Source organism: Prionailurus bengalensis, chromosome D3 (genome assembly GCF_016509475.1).
Source record: "Prionailurus bengalensis isolate Pbe53 chromosome D3, Fcat_Pben_1.1_paternal_pri, whole genome shotgun sequence".
Lineage (NCBI taxonomy): Eukaryota > Metazoa > Chordata > Mammalia > Carnivora > Felidae > Prionailurus > Prionailurus bengalensis.
Window position 1 is genome coordinate 25,796,016 of NC_057356.1, and position 24,751 is coordinate 25,820,766.

General features: G+C 52.6%; 1 protein-coding gene across 1 annotated transcript; it reads left to right on the forward strand.

Annotated features, from left to right (window-relative positions):
* Positions 1 to 721: 721 nt before the first annotated feature.
* HPS4 (HPS4 biogenesis of lysosomal organelles complex 3 subunit 2) lies at positions 722 to 24,751 on the forward strand. The gene is given in 13 exon segments (XM_043558061.1): positions 722 to 770; positions 773 to 852; positions 2,827 to 2,970; positions 6,755 to 6,862; positions 7,518 to 7,634; positions 9,455 to 9,549; positions 11,708 to 11,780; positions 12,689 to 12,725; positions 13,656 to 13,752; positions 14,272 to 15,163; positions 20,335 to 20,467; positions 20,958 to 21,066; positions 23,508 to 24,751. Coding segments are annotated over 13 exon segments (2,103 nt in total). The 5' UTR covers positions 722 to 724; the 3' UTR covers positions 23,680 to 24,751.

The following is a 24,751-nucleotide window of genomic DNA, read 5'->3' on the forward strand; positions in this document are numbered from 1 at the left end:
TTTGGGGGGGTCTGCTTTGTGGTCTTAAGGAGGTAATTATACTGCAGAGTAGACTAGAAGAGTCCTTAGCAAAGAACAGAGGGTTCTGGAAGGAAATCAGAAGTTTGATGACGGGTCGTGTTGGAGTTAACACACTGTGAGGGCAGAGAGGGGTTTGGAGCTCCTCTGTCAGCTTTCATAAGCCCCATTTTTCCTGTTATAGACTCACTGTCCTGCGTTGAAATGAAATGTTTACAGTCTCTCTATTAGCGCCATGGCCCCAGGGTTGGCAAAGGGGAGAGCACACTGTCGCCCTCATTGTTTGTTAAATGAACGCGTGGATTTCTGGTCAAAGGGATATTTCCAGAGACTGTGGTGCCCAGCAGTTGCAGGGCGTGTGGCTAAGACGTCCCCAGCTAATTTGGTTATCAGAGCCTTAAATGACAGTGTTCCAAACCACGTGGTGGTATGGTTAAGGGTCAGTGTCTCAAACAAGAGATGTCCCTGGGCGCTCTGTCTCTCCCCCAGATACACTTTGGTCCTTTGGGCCAGACGGTCTGACGACGGGATAGAGACATATTTTTAGTTGGACTCGACAGCACTTTCGAAGTGGTTTGTTATCTATTTGTAGCCACTGGATGTTTTTCTTCTCTGGGGCCACCAGAAGGCTCTTCAAATCCTGAGTAATGAGCCCTTCTCGCGCTGGGGCATAAGAAGCTGTGTTTTAAAATGCCTCGATCGCTGGATGAAAGGAAACATGGCTCCATTCTGTTCTCTTGCCAGGTGGAATTATTTTTCCTTTATGATGGTTCAAAGGTGAAGGAAGAAGGCGATCCGACGAGGGCTGGCATTTGTTATTTCTATCCTCCTCAGGTGAGCGCCACAGCACGTTATTGTTCGGTGGGGATGCGGCTGCCTCAGCGTGGTGGCTTTTCAGAAGCAGAGCATTTACATCGGGACAGTTTGTAAGCCAGGCATTCTTGACATTCCCTTGACAGCTCCGTACTTCCGTCCTCTCTGGCTTTCTGCCACTGTCCTGATTTTCTTTTTGGTTTGTTTTTTTTAAAGTGTGTTTATTTATTTTGGGAGAGAGAGAAAGCGCGAGTGGCAGGAGGGCAGAGAGAGGAGACATCGAGAATCCCAAGCAGGACAGGCACAGAGCCGGACATGGGGCTTGAACTCAGGAACTACAGGATCGTGACCTGAGCCAAAGTTGGTGCTTAAACCAACTGAGCCGCCCAGGCTGTCCCACCGTCCTGATTTTCTGTCTGCCTCTCCTTGCTCCCAAGTTTTGATCGGCTCTTTTTTTTTTTTTTTTAAGTTTATTTATTTTGAGAGAGAGAGAAAGAGAGCACAAGTGGGGGAGGGACAGAGAGAGGGAGAGAGAGAATCCCAAGCAGGCTCTGCACCCACAGTACACAGCCCAGTGTGGGGCTGGAACTCAGGAATACTGAGAATCGTGAGATCATGACCTGAGCCAAAATCAAGAGTCAGACGCTTAACCAACTGAGTCACCCAGGCACCCCTTGATCGGCTCATCAAAAACACTTCCATGGGGCGCCAGGGTGGCTCAGTCGGTTAACTGCCTGACTCTTGGTTTCAGCTCATCACGATCTCACGGTTCGTGAGTTCGAGCCCTGCATCGGGCTCTGTGCTGACAGCGTGGAGCCTGCTTGGAATTCTCCCTCTCCCTCTCTCTCTGCCCCTCCCCCGCTTGCTCACTCTCAAAAAAATGAATAAGCTTAAAAAAATTAAAAACAACGCCAACAACCACAAAACAGTCTCATTCAAACGTATACAAAAGCAGAGAGGAGAGTGTCATGGACCCTCCTGTGCCCGTCACCAGTTAATTGGTCACAATAATCCCTTAATATCATGTGATACTATATTCAAATTTTGCCTTCCTGTTTTGATCTCTGCCTGATCACTTCCTCGTGGTGGGTGTCACTTCAGGTCTTATTTCCCCTGTGTCTCCTTTACGCTCTTAGTAAGACATAGAGCCTCGAGTAGATTCAAGCTGTTTTAGGCAGGACTTCTTCCTAGGTGGCGTGTACATTTTCTCTTGCGTCACACAGCGTCTGGCTGTCCTGCAGTTTAGTTAACGCTCAGACGGCCTCTGCATTCGCTCATGTGATCGCGTTCCCGCTGGGGTAGTTGGGATTAGTCTAGGCTGCTCTGGCCACTCTGCAGGGGATCTGAATGGGGACAAACGGCTCCTGCTCCTACCTGTGCAAGTGCCCCGAGTCCTCGGAACAAAAACGAAGTTCTGCCCAGTCACCGTATGCACGCAGCCGGGATGTTCTGAGACAGCTTTGTTATCCCAGGTAGGGGTCAGCACACTTTGCCTGCAGAGGGCCAGAGAGTGAGTATTGAGGCTTTGCAGGCCATGTGAGCTCTACATCACACGTTCTTTGTTGTTGTCCTGACGGCCTTCAAATATCAAAACCATGCTTAGCTCCTGGGCCATCTGAAACCAGCCAGCCCCCCAGATCTGGCCTGCAGGCTGCAGTCTGCTGTTGCCCCAGCCTCTGCTCTAAGAAATGACACACGAGTGGGGCCGCCTGGGTGGCTCAGTCGGTTAAGCATCCGACTTCAGCTCAGGTCTTGATCTCGCGGTTCGTGAGTTCGAGTCCGGCATCGGGCTGTGTGCTGACAGCTCAGAACCTGGAGCCTGCTTCAGATTCTGTGTGTGTGTGTGTGTCTCTCTCTCTCTCTCTGCCCCTCCCCCGCTTGTACTCTCTTTCTCTCTCAAAAATAAGTAAAATGTTAAAAAATTTTTTTTTAAATGAATGATATACGAGTTCAGTGGTTTCACCTTCCCCTCTGGAATTTGCTGCTTTCCCACAGACTCTGCTTGACCAGCAGGAGTTGCTCTGTGGACAGATTGCGGGCGTGGTGCGCTGTATTTCTGACCTCTCCACCTCAGCTCCCACCCTCGTTCGTCTGCGGAAACTGAAGTTCGCCATAAAGGTTGACGGAGAGTACCTTTGGGTAAGTTTGCCAGACGGAACCCGTGCCGACAGGGTGGCCATCTGCCTTGGTGATGAGTGTTGTGCTGGTAAGGTGTAGAAGGTAGTGCTTTGCGTGGCTCTGGAGCCTGGGACCCCCTCCACACCCCCAGGTGCTGCAGGCAGTACGTCCGCGCTTCCTGTGTCACTCTCTGCAGGTGCCATCATAACTGAGCACTCTCCAGAACGTCTCTTTTTTATGTCTTTATTAGAGAGAGAGAGAGCACGGGCAGGGGAGAGGGGCAGAGGGAAAGAGAGAGAGAGAGAGAGAGAGAGAATCTTAAGCAGGCTCCACGCTAAGCGTAAAGCCCGACGTTGGGCTCGATCCCACAATCCTGGGATCATGACCTGCGCCAAAATCAAGAGTCAGATACTCAACTGACTGAGCCACCCAGGCGCATACTAAACCGTTGAAGGAATCTTACAGTGAACAGTCCTGTGTATTTCCAAGGTTCCGCAGTTACCATTTCATTATATGTATTACTTATAATTTATTATAGTCGCTTTATCACATCTCTCCATCCATGCCTTCATCTTCTGGCAATCCAGTTTTTATTTTAATGCTTGCCAAAGTTGCACACACTGGTATACTCCTCCCCACCCCTAGGACCTCATTATGCATGACGTTAATTAGAGCTCAGTAGTGGTTTGTGTTGGTTTTTTGTTTTGTTTTGGGGTAAGATTTACATACCCCGAAACTCACAGATATTGAGCGCGCCACTTACTACATTTGGACAGATGACATCCTGCATGTCACGAATCCCCATCAAGGTGCGGAATGTTAGCGGGCATTCCCTTATGGGCATGCTCCCTTATGTCCAGCTAATTCTTACTCGCGCGTCCCAGGCAACCATCGTTCTGATTTTTTCCCACCGCAGGTGAGCTGTGCCTGTTCTAGACTGTCAATAGGAGTGAAAGAGTACGTACAGTATTCCTGTCCGCAGGCTTCTGTCGTTCCTGTGACCTCGCTGGGCATCATCCACAGTTTGTTCTCTGTATCGGGGAAGAGCATTGTCTGAATGTCCATTGTCTGAATATATCCCTCCACTCCCGCCCTTGCTTTTTTCTGGATACGTGAACCACCTCTATTAGGGACAGTCAAGAATAAGGCTGCCAGGAGCATTCCTATACGAGTCTTTTGTGGACATAACTTTTCATTTGTCGTGGGTAAATATTTAGGCAGAGATTCGCTAGGTCACGGGCTGTGTGTAGGTTGATTTTATAAGAAACTTCCAGGCCTTTTCCCGAAGCGGTTGTTCCATTTTACAGTCCTACCAACCGTGTGTGAGAATACCCGTTCGTGTACGTCCTTGTCAACCGTGCTGTCAGCCTGTTTGGTTTGAGCCACTCTGCTGGGGGTGTACTGCTATCTCATTTTGGTTTGGGTTTCCGTTTCCCTAATGACCAATGCTGTGAAGGGTTTTTCGTGTGCTTAATGGCCACTGGTATGTCTCCCTTCAAGAAGTATCTGCCCAAAGTTTGCCCATTTTTTATTTTTACTTTTTTAAATTATTTTTCCTTGATGTTTATTTTCTGAAGAGAGAGAGAGAGAGAGCACATGTGCACACAAGCAGGGAGGGGCAGAGAGTGAGGGAGACAGAGGATCCCGAGCAGGTTCTGTGCTGACAGCAGAGAGCCCAACGCGGGGCTCGAACTCACAAACCGTGAGATCATGACCTGAGCCGAAGACAGAGGCTTAACTGAGCCACCCAGCCACCCGTTTGTCCATTTTTTAAACTGGGTTTTCTCTCTTTACAGAGTCCTAAGTCCTGTGAGTCTTTTATATATCCTAGATATCAGCTATTTGTCAGATACATATTTTAAAGATATTTTCTCCCCCTTTGTGGTGTGCCTGTCAATTTTTTTAATGATGTCTTTTGATGCGCAGAACATTGTAATTATTTTTAAAAGTTCACTTACTTATTTAACGTCTACACCCAACGTGGGGCTCAATCTCATAACCCAGAGATCAGGAGTCACACATGCTACAGACTGAGTCAGCCAGCACCCCCAGAATGTCTCAATTTTAATTTAATTTTAATTGCTAACATACTAGTTTTATCTTTTGTAGTTAGTGCCTTCTGTATCCTGTGTAAAACCACTACCTATCCTACTGGAGAAGCTGTCTTCCAATTTTTTTCTTCTAAGCTTTATAGTTTTAGCTTTGATTTTTTTAAGTTTATTTTGAGAGAGAGAGCGCGCACATGTGCATTCACGAAAGCAGGGGAGGGAGAGAGAGGAGCCCAAGTAAGGTCCACACTGTCAAGGCAGAGCCAAACATGGGGCTCGATTTCATGACATGACCTGAGCCCAAATCAAGAACTGGACACTTAACCAATTGAGCCACCCAGGTGCCCCCATAGTTTTAGCTTTTAAACTTAGGTCTGTAATCCCTCTTGGGTTATTATTGGTGCGTGGTGTGAAATAGAGTCAAAGGTCCTCTTTTTCCATATGGATATCCAGTGGTTCCAGCACCACTCTTGACAAAACTCTCCCGCTTGGCTTCTTTTGGCTCCTTTGTTGACGATCAGGCGACCACGTCAGTGGGGGTCTGTTTCTGGGCTCTGTTCTTTTCCATTGATCGATTGGAAGATCCCGTACGAGTACTGCACCGTCCGGAAATCAGATAGTCCACGTCCTCCAGCCTTCTTTTCCAGGGCGGCTTTAGCTATTTTATATTCTGGGTATCAGTATGTCAGTTTCTGGCAGTGGGATTGTTAGAGTTGCATTCGATAGGTTAATGGATCAATGAGGGAAGAAATAAGCACCGTGTGCCAGACCGTGGTAAGCCCTTGGGTTGCATCAGTGAACCAAGCAAAGATCCTGGCCTCAGTGGAGCTTACAGTCAGGAATTTGTTTGTCTTTTTTTTTTTTTTTTTTTTAATTTTTGGGACAGAGAGAGACAGAGCATGAACGGGGGAGGGGCAGAGAGAGAGGGAGACACAGAATCGGAAACAGGCTCCAGGCTTCGAGCCATCAGCCCAGAGCCTGACGCGGGGCTCGAACTCACGGACCGCGAGATCGTGACCTGGCTGAAGTCGGACGCTTAACCGACTGCGCCACCCAGGCGCCCCAGGAATTTGTTTGTCTTATGTCAGGGTTTGTTTGTTTCTTGGTTTCTGGTGATTCCCTTTGGAAAGATCCCTAGAGGTTGAATGACTGGGTCAAAGAATACAGACTCTTCTCAGGCTCTTTCAGTATGCAGCCGGATTGCTTTTTGAAGGAGCACATGTTTCTCTTCTGCGGAACTGAGCACCTCGGCACTCTGGAAGTCTAGAACTGTGTGATGATTGGTTTGCTTCCTCTCCCGAAGCAGTTGGTCCAGCTCGGGAGACGAGAACGCCATTCACGAAACAGTCGGAGTCCCGTCCAGCGTTTGTAACAGAACCCACATTAAACACCCAGTGTGCGACTAACAGTCCTGATAATATAAGGGGTCAGCAAAGAGGTCTGCATTGGTCAGAGTGACCTGAACGGGCACCGTGAAGGTGCTGGAATCTGCAGTGGGCGCAGAGGGGATGGGTGAGCCTTGGACAGACAGACAGAAGAAAGGAGGACATTCCAGGTTGGACAACTTGAGTAGATACAAACAGCACTTACTCTCTTGGAGACCAGCGGGGCTGGAGTGGACACGGTAGGCCTGGTGTAGACCCATCCATTTTTAGCGGGTCAGTACCTTCCAGCCCTGTGGAGCCCTGGATGCCGGGATTCCAGGTTTGGACTCAGAGCAAAGGAAGATGCCTGTCTCCTGGTTTCCCTCTTTCTAGGTGCTGGGCTGTGCTGTGGAGCTCCCCGACGTTAGCTGCAAGCAGTTTCTGGATCAGCTCATTGGTGTCTTTAATTTTTACAATGGGCCCGTCTCTCTGGCTTACCAGGTATGAGGATGGTGAGGAGTCACATGCGGACTTCTGCAGCAGGTCCGGGATCGCCAGTGCACCGCATTGCTCTAGGGTCTCTCATACTTTTCATAAACACGTCACATCCTGCGGCAACGTCAAGGGCCCCGGGAGTCCCTCCTAGGTGCCTTTGCTCCCCAGTGGTGTAGGTCACATCCACTGCGAACGTCCGTCCCCATGTCCTCCTCCCTGGGACGGCTGGAAGACCAGGTTGCCCCCCCGACCCCCAGCACGAGCGCTGGGTCTGTGGTGGGTGAGTTATGGGGGGGGAGGGGTCCCGTGTGCCTGGGAAGTTTAAAACAGGCCCTACCTTCTTGCCAGTTTCCTGTGTCAGGAACGATTTTTTTTTTTTTTTTAAGTTTTTATTTATTTATTTTGAGAGAGAGCATGTGGGAGAGGGGCAGACAGAGAGGGAGAGAGAATCCCAAGCAGTCTGCGTGCCACGAGCACAGGGCCTGGCGTTGGGCTCGAACCCATGAACCGTGGGATTGTGACCTGAGCCCAAATCAGGAGTCGGACCCTCAACCGGCTGAGGCTTCCAGGCACCCCATGATTTTCATAGTAGTAGGGATCCTTGCCAAAGGGGGTGTCTCTCCAAATCTCGGATGCTGACCTCCAGTGGTTTCTGTTGTAGAACCGCTCTCCGGAAGACCTGCACGCTGCTTGGGACACCTTCATTGCTCAGGTCCTAAAGAACACCAGTGACCTGCACAAGATATTCAACTCCCTCTGGAACCTGGACCGAACTAAAGTAACACCCTCCTTCCCCTTACCCATTCCGCCTAAAGGAACAGAGCTTCTGGACATTTTCTTCTTCCCTTTCTGTGACCTCTCTATCCAGAGAAGAGACTAGAACATGTCATTTCTCGGTGGGGAGGGGGAGGGTTATTAAGACCCATGCTCCGCTTCCACGCTGCCGCTCGCCAGCCATGTGAACTTGGACAGCCCAGGTCTCCTCTCAGAGCCCCGGTTTCCCAACCTGCAAACTGCTGTCGGGATGCCCGCTCCCAGGACTGTTTTGAAAGTACAGCGAGACCATAGCTAAATTGGCACAAAGTAAATACTCAGTAAAGGGTGGTGTTATTTTGCTAGTGCCCCAGAAGTGTTGGACTCTGGCATCTGAAGGTCCCCACATCTTTTTTGATGTGAATATGATACAGTTGACTTGTATTCTCACCATCAAAAATGCCCAGTGTGGCTTTTAGTTTAGTTTAGTTTAGTATGAGAGAGGGAGTGCGTGAGCACACAGGGAAGGAGCAGAGAGAGAGAGGGAGAGAGAGAATCCCAAGCAGGCTATGCACGGTCAGCACACAGGCGGATGTGGGACTTGAACCCACAACTCATGGGATCTTGACCTGAGCCTAAGTTGGATGCTCAACCAACTGTGCCTCCCAGGCGCCCCCCCCCCCCCCCGCCCCCAGTGGTACCATTTTGCAAACAAGGTGTCTCTGTCTGGGAGGGAGTCCTTGGGAGCGTTTCGTCCCGGAGCCGCTCCGTTGGCCACTGGTGTTCAGTGACACATAGGCAGCTTGTGTGGTTGGCCTGACCACCGATGCTGCCTGTTGCTCAGTGGCCTTGATCTTGGTGAACATCACGTCCTCATTGTTAAGGCCAAAGGGAGACGCAAAGAACGGTCCTGCGCCCCAATACCTGAGGAGGCGTGTGGGCCACGTCTCACCACAGGAGTCAAGAGGGTCCCGTCAGCGGGCAGGTGGGGTCGTGGCTGTGCCTTCACAGAGCGTGACTCCGGCTGGAATCGGAGACGGGCTTTCCTGGCTCCGGTTGGAGGGATTTTCAGAGTTGGCCACAGAGCTTTGCGGAATGGCTGGCTGGGACCGGGCACTGTCTTGAGGCTTGAAAGAGCAAACTCGGCTCCAGAGCCTGCTCCCTTGGCACTGAACTCTGATCACTATGGTGCTTGCAGGTTCTAGCTGTCGGCAGGTAATGGGAAGAAGCTTTTAGCTACTGCTGGCGACTCTTGACCGGGTTCAGATCCTCTTCCGGTATTCTTAGGGACTTCTAGGCAACGGACTCCTTGCAAGGAACGTCGAGTTGAGGATTATTTCCCTGAGTGAGAGACCTTGATGCTTTCATTTTATGTGACGGGACAGAGTTATGGGACTTGGTGGGATATGAAGCCAGCTCTGTGGCTTGTGCTTGAGAGGGAGGGGAGAGGAGGGGGTGTGTGGCTTTACCTGGTGCCACGCCGTGTGTTTGAGGGGTGGGCTCCCCTCTCCCACTGCCTCCTGGTCTCAGCATCCGTAGTCCTTCTCCTGAGGGAGACCTACCTTGTCCCCACGAGTGGCCGTGTGCCGTATTTGCCGCACCTCCTCGCTTCTGCAGAAGCCTCCTCGTTCCAAGAATTGGGCATTTCGTGTCAGCCGGGGTTCCAGATGTAGAGAGGTGGAACATAGACCCAAGGCGTGACACGGATTTTACCACGTGGCACATTGTCCTTTTCCCCAGTTTTGGGTTAGGACCTGTCCACGTGTTCTATGAAGCCCCCTGCTCTCTCCACCTTTGCCGATGGTGAGCACACTGATTTGTGGGTGTGCCTCTTGCCCTGCATAGGTGGAGCCCCTGTTGTTGCTGAAGGCAGCCCTCATTCTGCAGACGTGCCAGCGCTCGCCTCACATTCTGGCCGGCTGTATCCTCTACAAGGGACTGTGAGTAACGCCAGCGTCTCCCCCACACCCCAGCCCCCTGCCGCCGAGCCAGACCGGCCCGGCCTCCTCCAGATCACGGGCCGGGAGCCCTGTCCCTGGCCCGTGCCAAGAGGGCTGCTTTGGCAAATGTCAGATAGTCGAGATTTGACTTAGGGCACATACCTGTCTTTCAGCCACGCTGGGAAATTGGCCATCATGTCCAGAAAAGGGCTAGGAATGTAAAAGGCACATTTTAGAGAGATCCGCGTGAGTCTCGTGATGGGGCGTGCCTTTATAGTCATCAGTCTAAAAGTGCTGACTTGGGGCGCTCCAGCTTGCTGACAGCACTGGAGGGGAAGGGGTGTGGGAGCCTGCTGCGGCCCCCTCCCGCTGCCTGGGGCCCTGCTGCCCTTCCCCAGCTGGTTCTGCACAGCACAGAGCGGCCTCACCTGCTTCTGCTTGGGCTCCTGCCTGCCGCCTGGCTGGGTCCATCTCTTGCTGGCCTCTGAGATCTCCCCACACCTCTTCATGTGGTTGAGGGCATCAGAGTGAGCCTGAGTGCCTGAGGGCCCCTCCACGTGTGGTCTGAGGCCACTCTCCTCATGGACGGCCGCTGCTTGCGTCCAGAGCTTTCTGATGCCTGGATGAATGTGTGACTGGAGAAGGTCTGGGGGCCTGACAGCCTGGTGGGTTTCCAGTCCTGGCCTCGGACAGGTTGCTTGCCGAATTTTCTCTACTGGGAAAGAACCTTTGTGGAGAATGAAAAGAGAGGGCAGATGTGGACAGACGGAGCACAGGCCCTGCTTTCCGGTGGCCCTCGGCACGGCAGACCTCGTGCTTTCCCCGTTGTCTCATTATGATGGCTCTTTAAAAAAAAATGTTTTTTTAATGTTTATTTTTGAGAGAGAGCCAGAGTGTGAGTGGGGGAGAGGCAGAGAGAGAGAGGGAGACACAAATTAGAAGCAGGCTCCAGCATATGACCTGTCAGCACAGAGCCTGATGCGGGGCTTGAACCCACAAACTGCAAGATCATGACTTGAGCTGAAGTCAGATGCTTAACCAACTGAGCCACCCAGGCGCCCCTCTCATTATGATGGTTCCGAATCTGCTTGTGGTGCCTCCAGGCTCACCAGTGGCCTTGCATCAAGAATGGTATTTTCCCCTTATGTTGCATTTCTGGTGTATTTTTAAATCAGACACCTAATGCACGAACGCATTTTTGCTGCTGCTAGCAGTTTGATCTGTATCCTTTGCTTTTCCATGTGGTTCCAGTACAACGTCACATATGTTGCTTCTGTTTATTTTTGCTGCCTCTGTCAACGGGCCCATACGGTTCCTCAACGTGTACAGTAGAGACTTATCAGTCCATGCTGATCCACTTCATTCTTGTAATTGCCACACGGTTTTTGGTATTACAGCTGTGCCGCGATTCACTTCACTGTGTATTCTTTTCGATGGACATTTAGGTGTTCATCCATTTTGTGACTATTTTACCATTTTTTCTGTAGCACGTAACTCTTTTTTTAAAGTTTATTTTTATTTATTTTGAGAGAGATTTAAATTTTTTAATGTTTATTTTCGTGTGTGTGTGTGTGAGAGAGAGAGAGAGAGAGCACGAGCGTGGGAGGGGCAGAGAGAGAGGGAGACACAGAATCAGAAGCAGGCTCCAGGCTCTGAGCTGTCATCACAGAGCCCAATGCAGGGCTCGAACCCATGAACCATGAGATCTTGACCTTAGCCGAAGTCAGATACTTAACTGACTGAGCCACCTAGGCACCCCTATTTTGAGAGAGATTTAGAGAGCGAACAGGGGAGGGGCAGAGAGAGAGAGGGAGACAATATCAAGTAGTCTGTAGAGTCTGATGTGGGGCTTGAACTCACGAACTGTGAGATCATGACGTGAACTAAAATCAAGAGTCAGATGCTTAACCGACTGAGCCACACAGGTGCCTCTGTAATGAATAGTCTTAAGTATGCATCTTGGTACAAGGCAGGTCAAAGCGTTTGGACATTCTGAAGTTAGGTAGGAATGGCCAGAGTGCCCTCCATAAGGGCTTTGTCAGCTGAAACTCCCACTGGCTGCGTCCCCAAGACCCTCGCCAACATGGGGTGTTAAGAATCCTGCAGTGTATTTTGTCTCACGGTGTCCTTGTTTTTTGTTCTTGCTCCTGTGACCTAGGATTGTTAGCACCCAGCTCCCACCGTCCCTCACGGCTAAGGTCCTGATCCATCCAGCTGCACCTCGGGACCAGGTATTGTAAAGTCCACCCACCTGGCTGGGATGCTTCGTCCACAGCCTTAGTCTCTTAAGCAGAAAAATAGAATTTTATGTGCTGTGATTTCAAGGCATTTAAAAAAATACATAACCTTGAAGGAAAATATACCCAAGATTAACAGTATTAGCTTGTGGGTGAGGGAAGTCTATGTGATTGGGGAGCTGATTTTTGTCTCAAGTACAATTATATAACTTGAAACATGAGTTTTTTAAAAAGCCACTAAAAAAGAAAGAAAGCCACCGTTTCTTAGGAGCGAAAGTCATGCTGGCCGGAAGAGTTTTCGTTTGTTTTTTTTTGTTTTTTTTTTTTTTTGTGGGTTGTTTGGGAACCTTTGGATGAATTGTCTGGAAAGCTCTTTTGAGAAAATTCCCAGTTTCAGAGAAAATTAGGCTTGTCACCTTGACTGTGAATCAGAATAAACAAGAGCGATCTAGCACAGCATTTGGTTTAGGTCACATCCTTTATCATGAGGGTCCCGGACGTTCCTGTATTTGTTACGGTGGAATGTGTGTGCGTTCCACGCCGGGGCTGCGGCAGGCGTGGGAATACCACGGCAGGTGAGTTCTCCCCAGGTGGAAAAGACACCGGGAATCCTCGCCCTCATTCCCAGAGGAGGGAAATAGATCAGACCGTGAAGCCTGATGTGCGTTTGCGGGGAGCCGCGGCCTGGGGAGGCGCAGGTTCTCGCCTGACCCCAGCCGTGGTGGAGAGCAAGCAGCTTGGGGGAGCTTCTGTGCCGTCTGCTTCGCTGCTGGCATGTGGCCGGGGCAAGCGTTCTGGGCCTGGCTACATTTTACGAGCAGATGGCACCACACAGTGCCGATGATTCGGTCCGGAGGAGAAGGCGGAACCCGGAGCCAACTTCTGTGTGTGTTTATTTTCAGAGAATACCTGCAGGAGGGGGTGCCCTGCAGGAACATGGTAAGTAGCAAGGTGCATCGCTGCCTCTTGAGAACATAGCCTTTTATGCCGCCTGTCCCTACGCAAGTCACGGGAGAGGCCCAGCGGTCCCGTGCGTTACTTCCTGTGCTCAGAGATTAGGGAAACAGACTAGAGCTTTAAGAACAAAGTTACCCTGGGCGCCTGGGTGGCTCAGTCGGTCAAACATCCGACGTCGGCTCAGGTCATGACCTCACGGTTCGTGGCTTCGAGCCCCACGTCAGGCTCTGTGCTGACAGCTCAGAGCCTGGGGCCTGTTTTGGATTCTGTGTTTCCCTCTCTCTCTGCCCCTCCCCTGCTTGCACTCTGTTTCTCTGTCTCCCAAAAATAAGTAAATATTAAAAAAAATTTTTTTGTGACTTAAAAGAACAAAGTTACCCATCAGAATCCTAGTTGTAAAGCTCCTGAGTCTACGTGTACCTTTCCAATCCCTGTTTTCAGATGCTCACCACCTCATTGTCAGGACTGCCCAAACGAGGTCCAGGGGATCATGGTTACAGGAGACCAAGAGAAACAGCAGTTGCCAGAAAGACCTTCTGCAGGATGTAGGGGCATCCCTGAGCGGGTGATTTTGTTTTAGTTTGAAGCATAAGTTAGGGCAGATCCCTTTTGTCAGTTGGAGGAGATTTTTCCAGCTTTTATTCTGTTTTTGTTCGTTTTTTAAGTGCCAGTAGCTTTTCTCCCCCAAGTCACCTTTATCCACAGCGAGGAATAAAGCTGCCCATGAGAGCTCCCTCCCCACCGGGCACAGAACTCTAGCTGCGGTTTCGCGTCTTTTGTTCTGGGCTGAGGAGTGTGTCGGGGCGGCTCTCCCAAGTCGGCGTGTTGTTTGGATGGGTCACCCCAAGCGTAGTTACTGTCCCTCCATCTTCCCGGCCCATGGCAGAGCCCGGTGTTGCTTTGTGATTCTAGGAGCGGCACTCCCTGCAAATGTCCAGATCATGCCTGTGTTCCTGACCGAAGAGGAAGCCATCAGTCTCCACGAGTTCCCAATGGAGCAGGAAATGAGGTACAAACAGGCCAACCTTCCATCTTCCCCACGCTCTGCTATGGAAGGGGCACCTGGGGCGGCTGGCCTCGCGAGATGGGTGTGGGTTTCAGGTCCCAGCTCTGCCGCTTACCAGCTGTGTGACCTTGGGCAAGTCCATTCCCTGGCTGTAAATCGGACCCAGTAATAACCTACTTCACGGGCTCGGAGTCAAAATTGGAAACAGCGTACGTACAACATGTAGCGTAAGGCTCGACTCAAAGTAGACTTCCAGGCGGGGTGGCTCTCATTCAGCAGGGGCCCTGCCGTTGCCAGTACGCGGTCTCGTAGCACCGCGTGAAGCCCCGAGGGCCAGACATCGCCTTACTTTTACTCCTGTGGATTGACCACGATAGCCTCTTGGGCTCTGTGGCCTTGGGCACCCACTTGTCACCGAGGGCCCTGCTCTTTAGAGAAGCGATGCTTCAGTCTCCCCCGGGGAAGGGCACCTGTCCTGCCCTCAGTCGGGCGCCCTTCCGTCACGTCTGTCTGGTTTGCTAGCTCGGCTGCCCCGCCAGCCGGACTCCAGGAGCACTCAGCCCAGCGTTGGAGCACATCTGCCCCCACCGAAAACGCCACTGGCCACGTGGGATCTGCGGCCTGGACGTTGGCAACCACTCCCAAGCCTACGGGTCCTGACGTAGCATGGCCAGATGGCAAGGGGGAGAACAGGCGCTTGCCTGGCCGTGATCTGGAGAACGTCAAGCCTGCAAGACAGCACAGCCCGGCCAGGGACAAGGGTCCTGGTCTCTGCGGCTCCCTGGCGAGGGAACCTCGTCTGCCCTGGGCGGAGGAGGAACCGGACTTGTCTGAGATCCACATTCCAGAAGCTCGGGAAACAGGAATGTGCCCGGGTTATTTTGCCCTCCCGAGTACGTGTGCCCCAGATGGTGGCAGTTCTTGCTTTGAGGAATGTGCCAGTGACTCTGGCAGCCAGGAACCCAAGCCGCCTGATGCCCTCAGCAGCTTCCTGTCTCTGTCCACTCCTGAGATCCCCCCCCAGAACGGAGCCCTGGAGCAGCACAATGACCTTCCAGGGGACAGCAGCCCAGCCCCCTCTCCCAGGGAAGACCGCCTCCCTGGAAGGACGAGCAGGCCGTGGTCATGGCCTTGCTCAGACTCGAGGCAGGAAGGAACCATGCTTCCCGTGGGCGAACGAGGCACAGAGCAGCCTGTTGGAGTTCGTGACAGCCGCTCAACACCCGGAGGTTCTGACTTGGCAGAGTCTCAGGACGACGGTCCCTCTGCAGACAGAAATGACCCGAGGTCAGCCCCCACATCCCGTGAGGGGCTTGTGCCGATGAACCTCTACACCCACGATGTCAACGGGCTGGTGCTGTCCCTGCTGGCCGAGGAGCCGCTGCTGGGCGACGACGCAGCCATCGAGGAGGTGGTGAGTGTGCACAGACCTGTCTGCTGGGAGGGGACGGGCAGGAAGGTGCTCCCCTCAGGGCGGCGCACAGGTGCCGCGTGACCTTGCGCCGAAGTCCCGCTCTACGAGGAGGGGTTGAGGGTGGTACCTACGCCCTGGGTTCGTGGGGACGAGTCGTCCAGCGCAGAGCACAGTGCCGGGGGCTGGGGTGTCCAACAGGAGTCCGTTCTCTGGCCCTTCCCTGCTTCCTCCAGGTTCCCAGAGCGCAGGGCTGTGATGCTCTGGTTCCCCCTCGGCAGTGTGGGGGGTACTGGCAGGTGGAGACCGGGAGCACAGCCGTTGTCGTGCGTTCCCCCCCCCCCCCGTCCCCCGGGGCCTCACTTCCCAGCCTGGGGCACCTGCGGGTTCTGTGTCGGCTGGAGTCTGTCCTCTGCACGTGCCACAGCCTGGGTGGGGAGTGTTCTGGAGGCCGTTGTCTCCCTGCACTGAACCGCGGTGATCTGTAGCTCCTTCCTAAAGGACCTTGGACATCTGAAATGGCTGACTGGCTCCGGAAGGCTCCCCTTCGAGCATTCCAGCCCCTTCCCTGCTTGTAGCAGTGAACTGACCTGCTCCGAGCTTGGAGCTTAGGCCCACGCTGGAGATCCGGTTGCTATAGTAACAGTCTTGCCTTAGTTGGCAGAAGTTGCTGCAGGGCAGATGGTGTCCTGGGGCTTGCCTTGTTTTTGTTCTTAAATCTATATTATTCTAAGCTGATCTCATTAGCATGCAGGGCTGGTGACCCTCCATAAGTGAGCGGGTCACCTTGGAGCACAGAGCACGGGGAGGGAAGGCAGCTTCCTCTGCACAGAGCCCCGAGGCAAGCCGCTGCCCCTCTCCAGCCCTGGCTGGCTTATCTCCCCGCTCCACAGACCCCGCAGTACCCAGGGCGGCCTGTTCGCTTCCCGCACCCTCCTTCCCCGCAGCTCTGAGTGACTTATCTGTCTCCTTCTGACACTGCATGGGGACGCATGGTGGTGGTTCTGTGGGCGTCCTCTCCCTGATGCCTTGGTTTTCATGGCCTCTTCTGCTTCGTGCCAAGCCGTAGACAGGTTGTTTTGAAGGCCCAGCATTCAGGTGCAGTGAAGTGGATATGATACCTTTACTTTTCCCCCACCGAAAAAAAAAGAAAAAAAGAAAAAGAAAAAATAGCACAGGCTGCTCCTGAGGAAGGAAGTAGATTAAAATGTATTCTGCATTCCCTGTATGCTGAAGCCTTTACATCTGTTACTTCAGCCAAGCCTGAGAACCTCGTCGGGAGACCTGGTGGGAGTGGAGGGTCCAGAATTTTTGTTTGTTCGTCTCGCTGCCCCCGCCTGTCTGTTCCCCCACTGATCTGACCCTCAAGGGGTCTGACTTGGTTTATCACAAGCAGGTCCTCCATATCAGGACAGCGGCCTCTGTGGGCTTTCATGCAAAGGAGAAACAGATGGGTGGGCCCCAGGAAAGAGAGGCAGCTTAATGAAGAAGAAAAACTCGTCTTTTCTAAAAAGGGTCAGGAATAACTTTGATCGGCTTGCCGTTTTGAGAGCAGGTTTTGTTGACCAAGCCCAGAGGTTGCCCGTTTTATAATTGGGAGAGATGTTTTATTGCCTTTTTGTCCTGGGCCTGCATCCAAAACACTTGACCTGATTTCCCTCCAGACCCTCTGTTGCTGTCTAGAAAAGCCAGTCCCCTGAAGAATGGTAAACTACAGTTCAGATGTGGCAGTGAGGACACCCCCTCCCCCGCCCTCTTTGAAAGGGCTCCTTGGTCACGTTACACACCACCAGGTCATCCTCGTGCCATTTGCCAACTCGTCTTTCAGCAGATGATCTGCCACCTCTTCGTGTTTGCCTCGGCCGGGGGTGGGGAGCAGGTGGAAAGGGGTATGGGGGGAGCCGCTAAGAGAGGTGGGGAATGGTTCAGAGAAAACCGAGTACGCTCACACCAGGGGGCAGCATAGAGCCACCAATAGTTTCCTTCTCAAAACCCAAGATAATCTCACCGACCTTCAAGTACAGTGATCAGATCAGTTATTCATCGCTACAGTAGGACTTTGAGCTGTCTGTGCACAGTAGATGAGGCTTGAGATTAGTGCCACGGTGTTAGCACAAAATACCTCATGAAAATGCACCTGTCCCCCGTGAAACTAATGCTTTGGGTGAGTGCATGTTATTGCATCATTTCTTCAGCACATTTTGGCACACGCTGACATTCAGGCCCCTTGCTTTACCGTGGATTAGAAGCTGGAGGGTCCAGGAATCAGCCCAGCTTCATATATCCTGGGGCCGTCATGGGGATCACGTGTGTGTTAGCATATATCAGGGCTTGGCGAACTTGGAATGTAAAGCAAGACCTAGCACGTATTTTCAGCTTTGTACAATTATTCGGCTTTGCTCTTGTAAGACAATAACAATCACAGACAACATGTAAATAAACGTAGTGGCTGTGTTCCAATAATACGTTACTCGTGGATACGGAAATTGGAACTTTGTATGATATTCATATGTCACAATATTATTATTTTGATTTTTTTTTTCCTAACCATATAAATTTGTAAAAACCATGCTTAGCTCTCAGGCTCTATGAAAACAGGCAATTGGCTGGATTTGGCACCCGGGCCATGGTTTGCTGACCCCTCATATAGATGACAGCATTGGTTCCCAGTAAAAACTCGTCTGCATATCATTTGACACAACATCGTGTGAATGTGTGTTTTTGCTTAAGTGATTTTACCTTGACTACAAGTTGGGCAGAAAATTCCAGAAGCAGAGTTCAGTACCCACAGGAAAAACTCGGGTTTTAGCACACCTCACTTTCTGTCCCCATTATCCCCTTCTTTGGGCACCAGCTCAGGATGGAAGGGATGACGGTTACGAGGTTCCTGAGGTCCAGAAACTTCCAGCGAGGCTGTGGTCTGATTTTCTGGTGACGGGTTGTGCAGGCGTGTGTGCCCATCTATTCAGATAGGCTCGTTAGCATCGGTGAAGGGCTGTGTCTGTTATGCTATAGCGATAATCGGACCAGGAGATCCCTGAGCATGGGTCCTTTGACTTTTTTACCACGCACCTCAGTTTAAACGCAATAGCCCATAAGTGGGATGTGCTTGCATTGGATCTGCCCCTTTATCTGCTCACTGTGTTGATGTTTATCGCGTACCTACTAGGGGCCTGGCACTGTGCTAGGTGCTGCGGATATAAAGGTTGAACCCTTGTGTGCAGATGTATTGCCTTTGAAAATCACTTCTTTTTTTTATTATTTTATTTTTTTTTAACATTCATTTTTGAGAGACAGAGCACAAGCGGGGGAGGGGCAGAGAGAGACGGAGACACAGAATCTGAAGCAGGCTCCAGGCTCCCAGCTATCAGCACAGAGCCTGATGTGGGGCTCGAACTCACAAACCACGAGATCGTGACCTGAGCTGAAGTCAGACGCTCAACCAACTGAGCCACCCAGGTGCCCCGCAAATCACTTCTAAGACACTCAGAGAGAAGAACCAACATGAGCCCAGTACACTTCCAACTCTGTACTTTTCACGTGTGCTTGTTTTTCTACACGGCTGTTGAGTAACAGTCCACAGACGAGTGGTGGTTAAAAGTGCCCATTAAAAAGATCCCTCTTCTTTGACGATAACTTTCGCTTTCTTGACTCTGTAAAAATGCCTTTCCCCCAGGGTAGCACTTTCAGAGCTTACAGTGGACTTTTATGTGTGTTATTTTCACTTACTGGACTCAACAGCCCTGTCGTCGTCCCATTTTGCAGATGGAAAAAAAAAAGTGAGACACAGAAAATTCAGTTAACTTGCCCCTGATCATCTGGCCAGGATGAGCCACCTGCTTCCCCGGGGCGGCGGTGGCCTTCTTGTGGCCAAAGCAGCCTCAGGACAGGGGCGGGAGGGGGCCCTGCTTCAGACCGAGTCCCTCAGGCTGTGACCGATGTATTTGGTCAAGTCCAAAGCGGAACTCAAAGACTACCAGACAGCCGTTGGAGAATGATATTTGACGTTGCAAGAGAATAGTTTTAAGGACGGAGAGCATAGTTCATGCTGTATCATTAAGCTATAAAACTCATATCAATCGTTATTTATGGTTTGATCCCATTTTTATTCTATAAAGAAAGAATCCTACGGGGCGCCTGGGTGGCTCAGTTGGTTAAGCGTCCGACTTTGGCTCAGGTCATGATCTCACGGTCCATGGGTTCAAGCCCCACGTCGGGCTCTGTGCTGACAGCTCAGAGCCTGGAGCCTGCTTTGGATTCTGTGTCTCCCTCTCTCTCTGTCCCTCCCCTGTTCATGCTCTGCCTCTCTCTGTCTCAAAAATAAATGAATGTTAAAAAAAAAAAAAAAAAAAAGAAAGAATCCTACAAAATGGTGTAGTTCTGTGTTCTCAGCTGTACCTGCACGTGACTCGTCCTGGGAGGTTGTTTTAAAATACAGGTGGTTGGGCCTCCCCTCCCAGACAGCTTTCCTCAACCAGATTCCTCCTCTGAACCACAGAGCACAGAAGTCCATCGGACCCCTGTTTGGGGGTGTGGTTGGTACTATTCTAGATGCCCCAGAGAGAGGCAAACTCACTGCAGACGGTCGGCGGGGTGGGGGGCTTCTCAGCCCAGGCTCCTGGCAAGAAGCACTGGGGGTGGGACCAGCCACCCGTGCTGTGAAAATGTGTGCCCGGGCGGGAAAGTCACGGTTAGAAGATGTACCAAGATGCCGGCAGTGGCGACGACTATGTGGTCAGGTTATGGACCATTTTTCTCTGCTTCCTTTTCAGCTTTTCCGTTCACCTGTCTTCTGATTTTTCTGCCATTTTAGGAAAACATCAAAACATAAGGGCAAGAGTTAGTACTTCCCTAAAAACGGGTAAAAACGCCGGTCAGAGTCCTTTCTTTTTAAGTTTACTTATTTATTTTGAGAGACAATGTGTGTGCACACACATGTACCAGCGGGGGAGGATCAGAGAGAGAGGGAGAGAGGGAATCCCAAGCAGGTTCCGCACTCTCCACGTGGCGCCTGACTCAGGGCTTGAACTCCCGAACCATGAGATCACGACCTGAGCCGAAACCGAGCGTCGCGTGCTTAGCCGACTGAGCCGCCCAGGCGCCGCCCCAAGGGTCGTTTTTGCTCAATCGGATGGCCACGGGGATATTCCTAAGTCTCCGCTGCCCGTCCGCAGTACCACAGCAGCCTGGCGTCCCTGAACGGGCTGGAGGTCCACCTGAAGGAGACGCTGCCCAAAGACGCCGCTGCCTTCCCCAGCAGGACGTACAACTTCACGCATTATGACCGCATCCAGAATGTGCTGACCAGTAAGGAGAGGCATGCGGGGCCAGGGTGTCTCCTCGCGGTGGGGGGTCGGGGGGGTGGGGGGGTGGGTTCATACTCGGGGCCGGCGCCCCGTTGTTGGTGCTCCGCCCGGAGTTGTGGACCGCGGTTAAGAGGCTGCTTTCTCGCTTGGAGCCAGCTCCCACTGAGTTTAGAATCCGCTTGGCAAACACTCCCTTACTCATTTGTCTTTTTTTGGTTGTTTCTCCAACATTTGGAGAGAAGCACACACATGTTCAAATATCTGTGATAAGGTCTGCCTCAAAGCGGTGGGATCCATGGGCGGAAACCGGGCGTTGCTCATTCACAGGGACAGCGCGTGCTGCGTCGCATGGTGGCAGCCGTAGGTGGCCGACACCCTGGGCCCCTGCGCCCGTGGCCGCGAGCCACACGCTCTCCCAGCCTACAGTGCCGGGGGTGGGCCGGTCGGCCGGGGGAGTCCCCTGCCACAACCTCTGTGTCCTCTTCCACAAGCGAACCTGCCACAGGTGGCCACCGCCCAGGACCGCCGCTTTCTCCGGGCCGTCGGCCTCATGCACTCGGACTTTGCCCGGCTGCCTGCGCTGTATGAGATGACCATCAGGTGAGCGTCCCCCAGGGTCCCTCTTGAAGTCCTGCACCCAGAGTGGCCTTCCCGGGGGTCCGGGCCAAAGCCTTACGCATCACGAAATGAAGAACATTCCAGTGCTTCTCCTTGGGTCCGCTCCCCTGCCCACCGTCACCTCCTGTCACGCTTTCCCACGTCCTGTATTTTCTGGGGACTTGCCTGGGGCTCGGACCTGCTTTAGACGATAAGCTGCAACAGTGAGGAAAGCTGAGGTCCCCACCGCCTTGCGGGGACAGGGGGCCTCTGTCCCTTGCCTGGAGCGATGCCTGAGTGCTGTTGCTGCCATCTGACCTGAGTCATGTGCTTACAGCAAAACAGACTGACCCGAATCTGTGAAGTAGAACGTTCGCCTCCCCTCACCCGCCACACACCCAAAAGATCCCCACAGATAATCGTTTGGTGTCTCGTACTCCAGGTTTTGTTGTTTGGGGTTTGCTTTTTTGCTTATAAAACATAGACGGTCAGTATTTTCATTATGCTAATAGCTTTTCTTCTAGAAAACAGGATCACACTAACGTGCTGTTTTTACAAGTTTCTTTTTTCATTTTATGATGTATCCTACCCATCGCCATGTTGGTAGGTATAGCTCCATAAATTAGCATTGCAATTTATAGTATTTAACCAACTGAGTTCTCCTTTCTCTCCCTACATGCTTCTCTAATGAAACCGGTAGGAGAACATAAGGCAAGTTAGAGGGCAGACGGGGAGGGCCCACTGTATGTCTGTGATTCCACCGAATCCTGGCAACGATTTGGGAAAGTGCGTTTTTTCCTCTTCATTGTATAGGTGTGGATACCGAAGCACAAAAAGGATCAGCAACTTGTCCCAGGGTCACATTCTGATTAAGGGGCAGAGCCAGGATTTGAACCCACGTCTCTCTGACTCTGAAGTGCCCATTGTGTCCCCATATTTCCAGTTCAGGGGCGGGCAGGGTGGTCGAGAGGGAGGGGCGCGGGCGCTGGACTCCCACAGACGCACATGGGGGCCTCGGCCGTCATGGTGACGTGGTACTAATGCCCTGTACCCGGGGGTCAGTATTTCAGGATATTTTCCCATAATAAATGTGCCTCCTCTGGCTTTAAGTCAGAGCTGCCCCAACCTGGCAACCTAGAGGGACATTTACAGTCACTGGTTTGGGAACCGGTTGTGTCAGGGTGTGTGTGTGTGGGGGGGGGTTTGTTTAGAGAGGGATGGAAATGAGTCAAATGTCAGCTTGGGATGTCTTAACCACCTTGTGGCCCTGCGGTATTTTGGAGCCAAGCGGGGTTTTGTGTTGGCATCTGTGGCTTATTTTAATAGTAACAGAAACAGCAGCCACCATTTCTTAACCACTCACCATGTACTAAGCAGTTTCTGTGTGTTTTCCTCATTTAGTCCCAAGAAAAGTCTCAGCGATGGGATTCACTGTTGTCATACCCATTTTGCAGATCTGGGACTTAGAGCTGGGACTCAGGAGGAGTAACTTAGCCAGGGGGCACCCGGCTAGGAAGCCATGGGGCTGGGATCATGCGTGTGTGAGCCCAGCTCCAGGCCTGTAGCCACCAGGCCGCGGTGCTCCCTCCGGGTGCCTGTGAGGACTCGTCCGTGACTCATCCCGCTGTCTAGCAAGTGCCACAAAACACGTAGGCCAGGTGGACCCTTCTGGCCCCTTGAGGTCCCAGAGGGGGAAGCTGGAGGAAGATGGGATTCTCCTCCTACCTCCCCTGGAAGCAGCAATCCCAGTGAGCTGGGCCCAGGGTCCCTGACTCCACTCCCTTTTACTAGACTTGGAGAAACTGAGGCCCAGCGGGGAAATAGTCCGAGACAGGCAGGATCAGGGAACCAGGTGGTTGCCTGGCCCCGGAGTCACTTCCTCCCTAGTGGGTCCTCCTTTGCCCGGGTCCCTCACCCCTCCCTCCGCTTCTGTGACAGGTTTCCTGTCACTTGATGTCGCAGCCCTCTCCTCTGCCCTCACTGCCCCCACTCATCCAGCCGCCTTCCGTGGACACTGTCCGTGCTCGTCAGCCTGGCGGCATCGCCCAGCCCTGCGCCTCCGGGTGCCCTCGCCGCTGCTGCATAAGGCTGGGTGAGGACTGAGCCAGGCTGCCCGAGAGCGCTTGGTGGAGCTGCTCTGCTGTCAGCCAGACGTACACCTGCCAGCGCAGTCCTGCACTTACCCTAACCTCGGGCTCTGTGGCCAGGGCCGCCACGGACAGCGCCAGCCTCCAGAGAGTCGAAAGGAAGGAAGACAGCTCTTGGCACTGAAGCCTGGAACTCGAGTGCGCAAGTCGAACCCCGAACTGCGGCAGCTGCCACCCCCCACCCCCCTGCCAGCATTTGGCATCGCTGGGCCCCTGCCGAGCACCTCCCGACGTCTCTGTGTGGTCAGAGGCCTGCCCAGGCAGCCTGGGACCGTTGTCTTCTTTCTTCCCCCTCAGAAACGCCTCCACAGCCGTGTACGCCTGTTGCAGCCCCGTCCAGGAGACCTATTTCCAGCAGCTGGCGGTGGTGGCGCGGAGCTCCGGCTTCCCGAGCCCGCAGGACGGCGCCTTCAGCCTCCCCGGCAAAGCCAAGCAGAAGCTGCTGAAGCACGGGGTGAACTTGCTCTGAACCGGGCCGCGGCAGGAAGTTCATCACCCCAGGAGAGGATGAGCAAGTCGAATAGCAAAGAAGTTGCGCCTTCTTGAAAGTCCCTCTGTTCTAGTTTCCTCGGCACATTCCCCTTGTAGGAACATGATGATACGTGCGTGCGTGTCACTCCTTTTGTAGGTTGGGGCTTGAGCGGGTAGTTCTTCGGGTCAGTGGACCTAGAGCACGCAATAAAGGGCTTTGTTACGCTGGCCAGGTTGCGGCCGGGCCGGGTGCTTTTGGCTCCCAACCAAAGAGGGGCAGGGCCAGGTAGTTGTCCCGTCACACGCGGTCTTGGGCACCTGTCACTTTTCGCTGCTATTGCATCTGGACCCTAACTAGTACCACGAGCATTTTCTCTGCAACCCTGTTGTCCTGAGTCCAGGGGGCGGTGTGAGGCAGGGCTGCAGGGGGTAGGATTTGTCAGCCAGCAGACTGAACCCCCACACCTCAGGTAGGTGTTCTTTGGAGTGGCCCCCCCGGGGGGTCTGGACGCGCAACGCAGGGAGGCAGGCAGGGATGCCAGAAGCATCTCGTTTGCATGCTTCTAGAACTATATTCAAAACCAGGAGTTTTGTTCTGTTCTTTGGAACACTCACAGTGGGGGCAAGTCTTGATAACATGGGAGGGAGCCTGGGGTTCTAAGGTAGCCGTGAGCCCCGGGAACTGGGTGATGGCACACCGGGCCGTGCGCCTTTGGTGTGACGTGGGCCATGCAGCTGGCCCCTCTCCAGTGAAGGTCCTCAAACAGGAGTTCTCAAAACGGGGCAAAAGCCAAGCTGTGCTTTCCAGCGGTGGCTGCATGAAAGGGAGCAGCATTCATCCGTGTTCCCGGGCCCATGCTCCAGGCAGAAAGTTTACAATAATGTGATACAGAACACAGGATGAGATCTTTACCAGGGTCTGAACTGTTTACTGGGAGTACCTGAGACTTCCGTTTGGAAACTGCAATGTTAATAGTTTCATGTCAGTGAACAAGTGCCTAATGTTTGTGACCGTGTCTTGTCTTGAAAGGAGTTGCCCAGGGCTAAAAATAAAACAGCCCAAAATGCTA